Source organism: Anser anser (assembly GCF_964211835.1).
Source record: "Anser anser genome assembly, chromosome: 1".
NCBI lineage: Eukaryota > Metazoa > Chordata > Aves > Anseriformes > Anatidae > Anser > Anser anser.
Window position 1 is genome coordinate 198,293,570 of NC_139720.1, and position 13,443 is coordinate 198,307,012.

General features: G+C 36.1%; 1 protein-coding gene across 2 annotated transcripts in view; it reads right to left on the reverse strand.

Moving 5' to 3' along the window:
- ARHGAP42 (Rho GTPase activating protein 42) overlaps window positions 1-13,443 on the reverse strand; it is a 171,440-nt gene that overhangs the window by 30,470 nt on the left and 127,527 nt on the right. For both annotated transcript variants that reach the window (XM_083840029.1, XM_083840030.1), the window contains exons 8-14: window positions 10,776-10,905; window positions 7,335-7,435; window positions 6,299-6,408; window positions 4,849-4,927; window positions 3,797-3,836; window positions 2,577-2,639; window positions 621-695 (exon numbers count right to left, since the gene is read on the reverse strand). In XM_083840029.1, coding sequence (XP_083696155.1) covers window positions 621-695; window positions 2,577-2,639; window positions 3,797-3,836; window positions 4,849-4,927; window positions 6,299-6,408; window positions 7,335-7,435; window positions 10,776-10,905 — 598 coding nt within the window. The remainder of the gene's footprint in view (window positions 1-620; window positions 696-2,576; window positions 2,640-3,796; window positions 3,837-4,848; window positions 4,928-6,298; window positions 6,409-7,334; window positions 7,436-10,775; window positions 10,906-13,443) is intronic.

Sequence of the window (13,443 nt, forward strand, 5' to 3'; positions counted from 1 at the left end):
AAACAGAAGCTAACAGATTATTCATTTAGGTCATTTGATTATTTATTAGCCAGATTAACTACCAATTTGATCAATTTGAAATATTTTAATCCCTGCCAAAGTATTAATAAAATAATTTAGCATTCATATTTAGTACCTGTAAACAGTAAGTATATGCACTATATCAAGATGTAAAGTAAGACCAAGTCAACAGAGAATTAGTAATTTATTTGGCTTGGACATTTGAAGACGGGCATCAGACAGCCAAACTAGCATGAAAAGTGAAATACAAGAATAATTGTCTATTACGCTGAATTATTCTGTGTTACAGAACTAAATTTTGGAACACTTCTTGAAAATGCCAAATAGATGCCAATAAATAGAACTTTAATGCTAAAAGAAGAAATACTAATTTGCTCATGTATAACAATGATTGCATGGAGAAATTGAATAATAATGCACACAATAAACTAGTTGGATAGACTGCTCGTTTTAAGACTGCAAAGTCAATTTAGTGGTAGTAAGTGTACATACAAAACTGTAAATATTAAGATGCTCTTCTGGGTACAACAGTAAAGGGCAAAAGGCATCATAGTATATGTGCTGCATGCTATAGACAAAGGTTCACTTAAGTTACTTACAAAATATGGTATTCATCAGCTTTTGCACTTTGGAGTTTACACCACCTATTCTGTACAGACCCAGAATGGTGATACCTATATTGGGAAAACAAGCACAATGAAAATAGAGAAAATGTGGTTATTTCTATATACATTGATGCATCCCTGGTGTATGTTTTCAAACCATCTAAATTTATTTATGGAAAATTGTAAAATTACATTCTTGAATACTTCTTTATCCTATTGAGCTCTCTTCTGGGATACTAACAAATGCATTCCACTGAATCCACACCACTCCATGCCATATCCTATTCATAATTTTATATTAACAGAAGCCCTTGTGTAGAAATGACACATATTAGAAAACACCAAGATGATAACTGGCAAAAGTGAAAAATTAGACCCCAATGCAGTCTTAAAACACGTTACATGCTAACAAGTTTGTCTTGCCTAGACTTCAGTGGAATTACTATGCATCTACATTACCCCTTCCAGCTAAAATTTGGTTGACATCTATAGGAGAAATAATTGTACCCAAAATAAAAACATACATTGTATACTGCTGGAACATTGTAGTTCAGAATTTACGTTACGCATGGTCTCCATACAAAATAAAAACAGTCAAGACCCAATTTACCCATAGATTCCAGGTTTGTTTTATTTTTAATAGCACAGATACTAAGAGCAAATAATGATATGTGTGATATTCAAAACATAGTGTTTCAGGATTCCACTTATGATAATTTTATTGGCTTTCTTTTAAAATCAGCAGTACTTGGAAATCCAAAGCAGAAAGCAATTTTTAATATGACCTGTTCTTCTTCTCAACCCACATTAAGTTTTGTTGTACTGGTGTCTCAGGAAAAACTACAGAAAAATAATTTTCTCATTTACTCTGGTTGTGTGCCCCAGAGGAGAAAAAAAACAAAAACAAAACCGATAACAGTTCATCCCTTCATCCCTTAGGAGGGATGCCAGCTTTTTAGCAGGATATATTCAAAACTAACTCTTGATATGTAGATTTAATTTTGTTATGTAATTACGTTCTTCTTCCTACTTCAGGTCTTACCATTTCAAAATCGCAAATTTTCATTTGAAAACAACATTCTAATATTTGATCTGCAGGTTTTTTTTGTTGTTGTTTTTTTTTAATTTACCTTTTTTTTTTCAAAACAATGCAATCTCTTGAGTCAGCAGTGGTTCAAAAGCTACACAACACTGCTACTTGAGAAAGTGGATTTATGTTGGGCTCAATGCTCCACAGAGCGATCACACAGCTTTTGGATTAGAACAGACTTGCATACTGAGAGTTCAGTGGATGGACAAGATAAGATTATCTCTGTTAAGGGAAGACCATATACTTACATCTCTTTGTTTGAAAGGGAACTATCAAAAAGCTTACTGTGAGTTCCAAGATATCGCCTCAAGAATAGTATAACTTTTTTTTTTCCCTACTTTCCCACTAGCATATACTAGTTTCTAAGCATTAAAAAAATGACTAAACCATGTGCAAAATGACTGGATGAAATGATAGACACCAGGCTCTACCACAAAGATGTTCCAGCAGAGAGTGTTCACACCATCTACTTTTTGTTCGTTATGTTTCACGCCAGAAAACAAAGTTGGGAGTCTCAGCTTCATCAGGAAAAAGCACAATTCAGTGCACACAAATTAAAGACCTAGACTAAACGACGTGTGCAACTGTATGTTAAGCTGTCTAAACAACATAAAACTATTGAAAATGTAAAAAAGCAAAACAAAACAACCCTCCACCCAGTGCTTTAGTGATATGCTAAGGACTGTTGTTGGAACTTGTGGCAATGGTTTTAAGCATAAAGCACACCCATGAAATGTGAAGAGTGCAGACTGAATGATGAACACATTCCAAAACAGAGCTGTAACATATGTAGACGCAAAGTACTGTTTGAGAAAAATATTCATAATAATCTAATACATCATTTGTGATTTAATACACACCTCTTGTTTCTACAGCATGGATACATTTCCTCACGAAGTTGAAACCTGCTTCATTTAAGAACACTAGAAAGATAAGAAAAGTATTTTTGCATCTCATCAACACACAAAATCTCCATGTTTAGCAACATTCACATTTCAGTTAGAGAGGACCATGTGATTATGATACTTATTCTATAATGCCATTATCCAGATATATCTTTAGCACTGAAGATCCAACTTTCTCATCATGAGGAGGGAAACACTCTACCATCTTTCTCAGAAATCAGTAACACATAGAACTGAAAGGTTGTTCCTTTACAAGATTACTGAATTCCCTTCCCTCTGCTGAGGGAAATGGTTTTAAGAGTTGAGGACTTAACATTATGACCAGAATATTTTCACTAGTTTTAATACAACAATATTCTTTGTTCCTTGCACATAACTGCTCCTAAAGTGGTAACATGGGAAAAACAATCTTTGGTATTGACTTTAATTATTGAGGTTATTTTGAGTGAATGTGTTTCTCATTAATTCTTTTATCTTCAACACTAATTGCTCTATCGAACTAAATAGAGATTTTATAGCAGCATATTTGTCACCATTAAAATAGCACCATCACATAAAAAAACAGACATACTGGCTTAAATTGTAGATTTCCAGAGTCTCAGATAAACTTCCTGTGAAGACACCTGGGAATATCTGACACATTTCTCTCTCCCTCTCTGTTATATATACCCAAACATATTTAAAATATTTTTACATATTTGTGTACAGATGTTGATATAATACAATTACACAGATAAATCGCATAATGTCTCTACATATACTCATTTTATTATTCAGTGTATATGTAATGGATGCAAATATACCTACAAACAAAAGATGTGATACATACAGATATTACTTCAACACACAGGCATATTATTTACACACAGGCATAATATTTACATTTAGGTATACAGATTGCAGATATAGATCTTTTGCAGATTTGTTAAATATATTGCCATTTTTGACCAAATCAAATTTTCTTCCAATTTGTGTTTGATAGTAATACAGTAGGAGAAGTCTTTCATATAGTTTATATAACTTAGGATGTGCTTTCATATATCCCAATCAGGTAATCCAACAAAAAGACACCTTAAAGTATCTTCATAGCGATAGAAAGAAAACACGCATCCAGAAATAAGGCCATTACAGAAATCTAGGAATATTTTGTAGATCCTCATAAATAAAGTGCTTACTTTCTTCCTTCTTGCTAATAATGGCTGGTAGTGTGTAGATCTGGAAAAAAAAAAACAACAAAAAAACTCAGGAAATGTCAATGTTTGTAGCTTTAAGTTCTTTATTGCTAGGTTTGCTGATAGCTCTTAAGCAGCTGTGACATGCTGCTTATTAGCTTGCTGCTATGGGAAAGCCAACCAAGCCCTTCACTTCCTCCACAGCAGCCCCTTGTTAGGAACTGAGTAGGTGGAGAGGGCAACAATGCACAGCTGGACTCTGAGTAAAATACACAGATGTTCTGCACCTCTAGGGAGAAGGCGTACAGCCAGCAGGACCTGTCCCAAAAACGTATTCAGGCCTTGACATTCTAGATTGACTAGGAATAAACATTAAATTTATAGGCACGTAAAACGTGTTAGAAGTCAGATTTGCAGACTGCAAATGGGTTAAATATCTATACAAAGACTGATTTAATTTCTGCACTGTTTCAGTCAAGCAGGAAGCTTTGTAACACTTATCTATCTCATAAAACCAATCAACCATTTTTTTCCCCTTGGGTACAGGTCTGTCATCACCTCATTCAGTGACAGTTTCATGAGCTGATTAAGAGTGAGAAGAAATCTCAGATAAACCTGTCTCTTACTAGCTTTCAACACATTTTTATACTCTCTGCAGTGCTTTTCAAGATGTTACTTATTGCCTACTTCATGACACTGCCTAAAAGATGGTTTGTCTTTACCATTGTAGAAACTATCACTTTGCAAATTTAATCTGAACCACAAACCTTATATGACAATAGGCTTATTATTATGAAACACTAAATATCCTAAAAAAAAAAAACAAAAACACAACTATAAATAAAGGTCTAAATGCACTAATAGTTCTAACTTCACTAATTTGTACCTATCTTCACTGTGCATTTGCAATTGTGTTTTATGAAGAACAGAACTGTATTTGCCTTTATTGTACTGTATTGTAATAAATTTTATGTCTAAAATGTATACTGGCTTCTTTCTTTAACACGTGTGTCATAAAGCTGTAAAAATAAAAAGGAAATGACAAATATCCTTACGGGTTCCTTTCCATCCATAGCTTCGAGCCACAGTTTTCGGTTGGATTCTGAAAAAGCTTGCAGTGTGATGATTCCAGGTCTGTCAAAAACATACACACATACCGAAGTTACTAATTTCTTTTTCTCAAACAGTAACCAAAATCAGAGTTAAAGTCGTCAAATCCCCCAAAGGACATCCAAAATAGGTCAAAAGAAACATGCCCTAAAAGGGTTGCCTAGAAATTGCACTTTGAGATTGTATGTCAGGTATGGCGACTGAAGCCAACTGCCTTGATGCAGGTGTGGTTTTTTTTGTTTGTTTTTGATTTTTTGCTTTAGACGATTCAGAAAACTGTTCATTCTGCAGGTTGTGCTCTAACTATTGCGATACAAGTTTAAAAAGTGCCATAAAAAAAAAAGTGCCATAAAAGTGCTTCTCTCTTGACGAAACTTTCACACTGCATAGAAAAATATTCATGGGAACCAGTGAAGGGATAAGGGAAACAATTTCAATCTTTATTCCCAAAATTATTATATGAACAGATGTGTAAACACAAAGAATCTTGTCTATATTTGTGATCACACCACAAGCAACTTCTTTAAGAAATGCTATGATATTAATTCACTCATTTGCCAACACAGAGCGCCCAAGAGACAGCCCATTTCAAAAAAGTCTTGCTCCTACACTCATGCAGTGTATCTCTCCTCAAAACCTTCAACAGATTGCCCAGAACTGTAGTTTTTCTATGGCAGGTTCACAAATAAAAACAATATACCCTTTACTAGGTATTTATCTTCCACCATAAAAATAAATAACCAATAAACCACCGTTCTTTTCCACCTTCACTCAAAGACCTCCGTTTTAAACTTGTATTTAGAAAACATGCAAAAAAGCTACTGGAAAATATAAAATAGCAAAATATGTATCGACACATACACCAAACCATTCAAGGAGGAGCAAGCCTTGTTCCTAATATCAAGATTGGACAAATCTCAACTTTAGCTCTAGCATGATCACAAGAGACTAATATTACTGCAAAATACAGATGTGACAAATATATATATCTATATATGATTCTATCAACATTTACTAAAAATAATTTTCTATTAACCATTTAATTTCTTCTATTATATCTCCAGTAAATGAGGAGATCAGGACATGCTGATGTAACAGCCCCCTACCACCACAAGATCTACTAGCCTCAGCGCATTACTTATGTAGAATGTGAAGATGCATATGTAACTTGAAATATAGATAGACACAAAAGAAATCCATATGAAACTTTGACAATAAATACATTGAACAGGTTTGAACAAATAAGTAGTAGGTCTTGAAAGCCAGGTTTGTCTGGATGCAAGCATATTGAGAAATATATGTCCCTGTTACAAGTGTAATTACTATATATTGGTTGTGAGTGCTTTTATTTTTTATTTATATTTACTTTGTTAACATAATGAAAAGAATTCACACCTCTCAAATACTTCAATATCAAAACAGAACCGTTTGTCAATTGAATCCGTCTTTCTCCTGATGCAAGATTTTAGCTTGAATATTTCTGGTGAGCTTGTGACAAGGCCGTTCTATAAAACAAAACAAAATTAGTACAGGCAGTATGTTGGGGCTTAAAAATATTTATGAACGTTTACAGTATTTTTTCTGTATACAAAGACTACACTTAATTGCTTTCTGTCATTTTTTTTGTATTTTTATATTATTTGTTATTTAAGTAATGTTATACTTCAGAGAGCTCCTTAACTTCAAAACTTCACATTTGCATATATGATTGAATGCTGTATGTTAAAACAAGTGTCATATACTTCTGTCACATGTAGATGAAAATATAAAGTTGTCTAACTCCTAGTTCTGGCTGCTGTCATGGTGAAGCTACTCTTGATAATGTTTGAAAGGCTGTGGTAATTGACAGGGGGGTGGTTCTGAGGGGTGTCAGAAAGCAAATGTCACTCCTATCTTCAAGAATGGCAAGGAGGACGACCTGGGGAACTACAGATGGGTGCAACATCTGTACCAGAAGCCATTTCCAAACATATTAGGAACAAGAAGGAGTCTGGGAGTAGTCAGCAGGAATTTATGAAGGGAAGGATCATGCAGGACCAACCTGACAGCCAACTACAATGTGAAAGATAGCTCAGTGAATGAGGGAAGAGCAATGGATATTGTTCTAAGTATCATGGAAATATTCAGATATCCTGTTTAGCATGGAGACCAGAATAAACGACCTCTAGAGCTCTTTTTCAAACCTCATCCATTCTACTACTGTGTAAATGTGATTGCTTTTTGGAACTACTATATTAGAGGAGTTATTTAACATATGGTTCATATATTATATAAGAAATATTATTTAAATATATTGTGTATGTATATAAAATATACACTGCATCATGTATGAAAACAGCTTTAAACTCTTTCCACCAGATCTTTTTCTTTTAACACTTCCTGAATGCTTAATGTAAAGTATGGTACATATATGTATGTGCTAAAGACTCACCACTTTTCCACCAGATTTTGTTTCAGCTATGCTCATTGTAAATGTTTTTGTTCCTTTATCATAAGTGCAGTAATGTTTTACCCATGTAAATCCAAGTGGCCCTAAATTAAAGAGAGATAGTATTAGAAATAATTATTTAAGTATTTTATCACTATTTTGTTTGGAGTTAAACACAGTACATAGATGAAATATAACAGGATCCATATGTAGCATACAAAATAATAAATACAATAAAAAAATACATATTTTTGAATTTGAACATGTTCAGGTCTAATTTTCATCTATCTCTGCTTCATGTTCCAGCAGACTGATTTTCTTTAGCAACTAGATAGGTAACAGCATTTTGATAGGATAGACAGATAGAAGCAGATCTTGAGGATTATTCTGCTTAGGAAATACAGCTAAAGATTTTTATCAACAGAAGTAAAGCACTAGGATTCAGTATTACATTCTTTCTTTGAAGGAAAACTTAAATCTAGTAGCAGTCTCAGAAAATTGGACAAACTCATGAAAACAGAACATATTTTCCTTTACTTTCAGAGCTCTCGTTGAAGGTAACAAATGCTTTTGGTAACATCATAGGATCTTTATTCTGATACCTGTTATCTTTAGGACATTGGATAAAATGGCAATGGCTCAGACATAGAGTTAATTTATGTAGTTGAACACTGGAGGATGATTCTATTACAAGAATGGACAAGAAAAGGAACAGTGGACTCTAAAATAACAGTGATTTAGAGACAAGGGGTAAAATGCTGAAGGTGGCACCTTCAGCAAGAAACACTGGTCTTTTATCCCTTGGAATGGTGTCCTGCCAGGGAAGAGGTGGGTATAACAGTGGCACTGAGTCTGAAAAGAAGGCTGATCCCTAAGAGAATTCGCCGTGGTCAGAGACGAGGATTACAGGGCCATACTTTCAAAAGATGAAAACACATTTATCTTGGCACATGGAGAGGAATAGATAGTCAAAAGTCAAAACAGTCCACAAACTGACAATTACCTATGCTCACAATACCATTAGATAATGTACTTTGGAATTCACTAGTCTTTGATTTAGCTAGCCATACATGAAATCTACAACAATCCCCAGATAAGTGGAGCATCCTTTATCCTGGAGAGGTCACACCACAGTACTTAATCTGACTGCAAAATCTGATTTCTGATGCCTTTGCTCAGGCATTGCTATGAACCTCTAGTGAGTCTAAACAGAAAGCCCCCTTGAACTTAAGCACAACGGTATTTTAAACTTTGGCTACTAACTCAGATTAGGTACAGGCACTTATAATGCCTGTACTACCTACAGTTCTTTGCTGTGAGGACAAAGTAAATCCTGCCATTTCCAGAATTCCCTCCATTTCCTAGCACAGCCAAAGATTAGGATAAGATCCCTGAATCTCACAGACACATCTAAAGGAGTGTTGCGCTGCAGGAGATGGGATAATTCAAGTTTTTTTGCAGTGTGACTGCAGCTCCTTGGGCCAGAACATCATGGCTATATCTGCACTGGTACATTAAATTGTACTGGGAGCACTCATGCTTAGTAGGTAACACATGGACACAGGTAACTTAGACATTTATCCCCAAATTTTGGCAGTCGGAAATTTAACAAGGAACATGGGATATCTAGTGCAAGCTGGTCTCAGTGCCAGAGTACAGTTCCATTTATTTAGCTCTTTTAGAAGGATAAGCCATCTCAAAGAAGTTGTAAATGAGTTTAGAAGTCATCTGTTTTTTTTTTTAATTAAAAAATTGTAGCCAGACACCTAGGTTTTAACTTTAATTCTGTTACTCATGACTGTCCATCTGAAAGAAGTAATTTATAGCCTACTGCCACTTTTTCAAAATACATATTTACCACCACAAATACCAGTAATAAAAATACACAGAATTTACTTTCAAGAATAGTGAACATTTAAGCCTGTTGTCCATAATTTGGCAAGAGCCTATGGGATGCTGTTTGCAGGAAAGTCAACCCGCATGACAAGGAAATACACAGTTAGTACCTTCCCCTCTGACACACGGATTACAGATCCTGTTACCCTTACTCCAGAGTACACTAATGAACAAATATCTTTTCAGTAGGAGGATGTCAAGTTGGCCTCTCACTATTTAATGAAGCACAGCATGTGCCCAGTGCTTCACTCCTTTTGTCCCTCTCCCATTAACAAGGCTCAATGTAATTTCCACTTAACACAGGTTTCATTTATCATTATTACTCAATTAAAACATAAAGGGTCTTCTTCAAGCTTTCAGTGCTACTGAGGGTAAAAGTGGCTGAGGTTAACTATGATAAGCACTGAGCTTCTTTATTTTAGCTCACATATGGAATAAAGAGTAATTTCATGATGTCATCTGGAAAATCAATTAACTATAATTCCATGCAGTCTCTTGAGTTATTGTCTAAAGGAGGAGCAGTGAAGGAGGCGCAGTGAAGGAGAAGAAGATACTCTCAAAACTGAGGTTAAGTGGAGCCAAGTCCCACAAGGGAATTCTACATCCAGATGCCTTCTATTTATTTTTAGATTGAGAAATCAAGTACAAAGTAGTATTTGATCACTTTTGAATGAACATCAAACTTGCAAGAGCATATACACATTATCTCAAAACATTGTTACATACTTTTCTAGCATCTGGCAGATTTCACATCAAAGAAACGAATAAATAAATCTGGTTAACCCACACACTGAAAAACATTTTACTAAGAATTTTGAATAATCCTTGCCTAATGCAGCTAATTTGGCTTGGTCTTCTATATGATTTAGAGTGTAAAACAGTGGCAACAGATACTTCTGATGACATGAATGATGATTAGGTGCAGATTTGCAACTATTTTGAAGCTGTGGCAGACTGTATTTGGATATATTTTCTTCTCACACCTTTGTTTTCTATTATGTGCATGTCATTTACTCTTACGGTGGCTGGGTCAGCAGAGATGACAGGTAAAATGTGGAGGTTGTTCCTGCCAGGTGAACTATAGAGCTTGTTCAGGCACAGAAAGCTGAAGAGAGAGAAGGGTTTGGCAGGGTGGAGCTACAGCAGAGACCTGAGTGCTTGCAGTTCTGCAGTAAGGAGAAAGGCAGCCAGCCAGAGAGCTGTGTGCAAGGGGACTTTGACAAATTTGCTGCCAGTCAGTTACTTGGGGTGACCTACCCACAAAGGGACATACCTAAGCAGAGACCTACCCACAAGGACCCAGGAAGCAGGAGATGAGATGCTTACAGGTGGGTCAGCAGCCTTAGCTACTCCGAGTGCTTTTTGTGTCAAACGCTTCTTTTTCTTTGAACCTTTCTTTTGGGAAGCAACAATAGGAGAGGTCTGCAGACATTCAAACACAGAGCTGTTGCTTTATCCTAACTAAATCATTTTCTCGTCCTTCTTGTGCCTTTCTCAGCATTGCTGCGCCTTTCAAGTCAAATTAAATGGTATATCTGCTTTACTCACGTTTTTCCTGCACATAGAGGTAGCCCTCCATTGTCCATTGACTTGGTGGTCTGTAATCCTGGTTGGCGGACTTCATTCTTTGCATGAGTCTCTCCACTTCCTGCCTCGTGCTTTCAAAGTTATTCCGGGTCTAACACCCCAAAAACAAACAAACAAAAAAATCAATCCACATGATCTCATGCAAGTACAAAAACAATGATTAAACGAAGAACTCATAATGACAAGGAGTGAGATTGCTTCAAATGGAGAACAACAGAAGTGTTTACAGTAGACATGAAAGGAAAATGGGTGCAAGAATAATATTATTCATTGCTCTAGAAGCCTGGGAAAAACACAGCAATGAAGAACTCAATTTAAGCACACAAGTCTGCAGGTAGCTAACCACAGAAAGGATGCCATTTTGTATCTTCATGTTTACTTACACAGTATTTTGCAGAGAGATGCATTCTTTTTCTGTGTGTAGTCGAGGATACACAGACAGACGGCAGGCTAAACTAGAAGGTGCTGATAGCATAACCCCAAGCTTCACTGAACCACTGAAAGTACAGTTCAGAGCAAAGTACTGGTTTGTCTTAATGCAAGGCTAATGCCTCTAGACATTTGCAGTCTCACAATTGGAAGCAGTACGCTTCAGAAGACTGTGTATCCATACCTTCAGTAATACCACGGCTGCTGACACTCAGGGTAGTCAGAACACTGTCATTAACAATGTTTGACAGAACTGTGTAAACCACAGTTATGTGGTTTACAAAATTATGTTAGGTAAAAAACAAGTCACAAGTGGCACAAGTGTGCCACAAGCATGGAAAAGCTGTGTCTGCCCTAAATATTGTGTGTGTAACCAGGCAGCTGGCTGAGCAAGTACAAAGGTGGGTAATTCATATTTACTAATGTGCACATGCATGCAAATTAACATTTTTTTCTGTTGAATTCACTGGGGCCAGGGTTTTTCTCTACATACCTAACAGGGTGTAGCAGAGGAGAATTATTATGAGGTGCCAGAGATTTGATAGAGTGCTACTGATATACGAGATGTTGAGCACTTTGTTACTACAGGCAACAGAATAAATATCTTTGTGATGCTTTTGCAAAATCATTTTGCAAAGTTGTCTTATGGAATCTAATCCCAGCTAATCAGGAAGATATTGTCTGGACTTTATATACTGGTGAATACTTCCCCTCATTTTGTGGGACATTGTGTCACAGATGTCACAGTGAAGATGACACCAGGTTGTACGAAGACACAGTGGACCTATTAATAGCTGGGCAGGGTCTGCCACTCCTCTGCTCCTCCTACTGTTTTTACTGCTGCTACTCTAACCTGTAAAATTTTAAGAACACAAGCAGAATTCAACAATTCTGCAAGACTACAAGACTATAACACCCAATGCAATGGAGAGGGGTAACTCGGAGAGCTACAATAGCCAGCCTGAACACAATTGTCCCTGAACACTGTCCTCAGTGTTTTTGTCTCTCCCTCCAAAAAATAGTGCTCATCATTATGAGGTTGGGTGATGCTCTGAGCGACAAGTCAATAGATAGCCCAGCTGACAAAAAGCAGATGTGGACCTAGATCTGGAGCCATAATCCAAACTTCTGTGTAATAGTGGTAAGCAATATACTGTAGGTCACTATTTATGTGTGTGTGTATATATATATATGTTTATCTGATGTATAAATATATTTTATATTATTATATATTTATATATAATAAATATATAATATATATATTTATAAATATATTTTAAAAATATTATAATAGGTTGCTCCTACTGCTCAACTTTACATTTCCCACTACCTCTGCAACCTATTTACATATTCAAGTTGTACTTAAATACTATTTAACAAAATAATCTGTTTACCTATTTCTTAATTAACATTGAAATTGAAAAAAATCCTTTAATAATTTGGTTTCTACTGATATGTGCATAGAACATACTAACACACAGACTTACAATGCCAGTTTTGGTCTGTGCTGTGGACTCATGCTCCTATCAGGCCTTGTCACATTAAACTAAATCAGTCTCTGAACTGAAGCACATTTTTCACTGAAACTGAGCTGTGCAACAACACTGACCCCTTGTGCCTTTATCTAAGTCTCAGCAGTGAAAGAAATGTAGCAAATACATAAATTAATTTGAAAGGAGAAGAGGCTGAGAGGCTTTACAGTCAGAGAACATTTGCATTTTGATCCCAGAGGAAAAGGTCAATCAACTAGGAGGTTTTGTCTGATTTCCTCACGAAGCAGTTTAAATGGGATCTACACCTACATGCCAACAACAGCGGTAAAAGGGAAAGGACTACAGAGGACTGCAGCGAAACCTGGAATAGTGCATTACTACTGAGAATACAGATTTACATTAACAGCGCTAAGGCAGTGCTGTCTTCCAATGCTAAGCAAACATACCTCTGCAATAGCAAGATGCTAGAGGGAAAATGTCATTGTTTTATTTTCCAGTAACCCACAGGGGCCAGCAGATGATCTGGACGCATTGAAGTGTGCATGCACTCCCAGACCTGTTTCCTACTTTCTAAGCACAAAAGCCAAGGTGCTATCCACAGAAGCTGATGTCAGATGTTCTCAACTGTTGTAGCTTCTCTGACTCCAGAGGAGCTACACAGAATTGTTAGGTATGTTTTCCTGAAAGACTGAAATGGAAAAGAAATG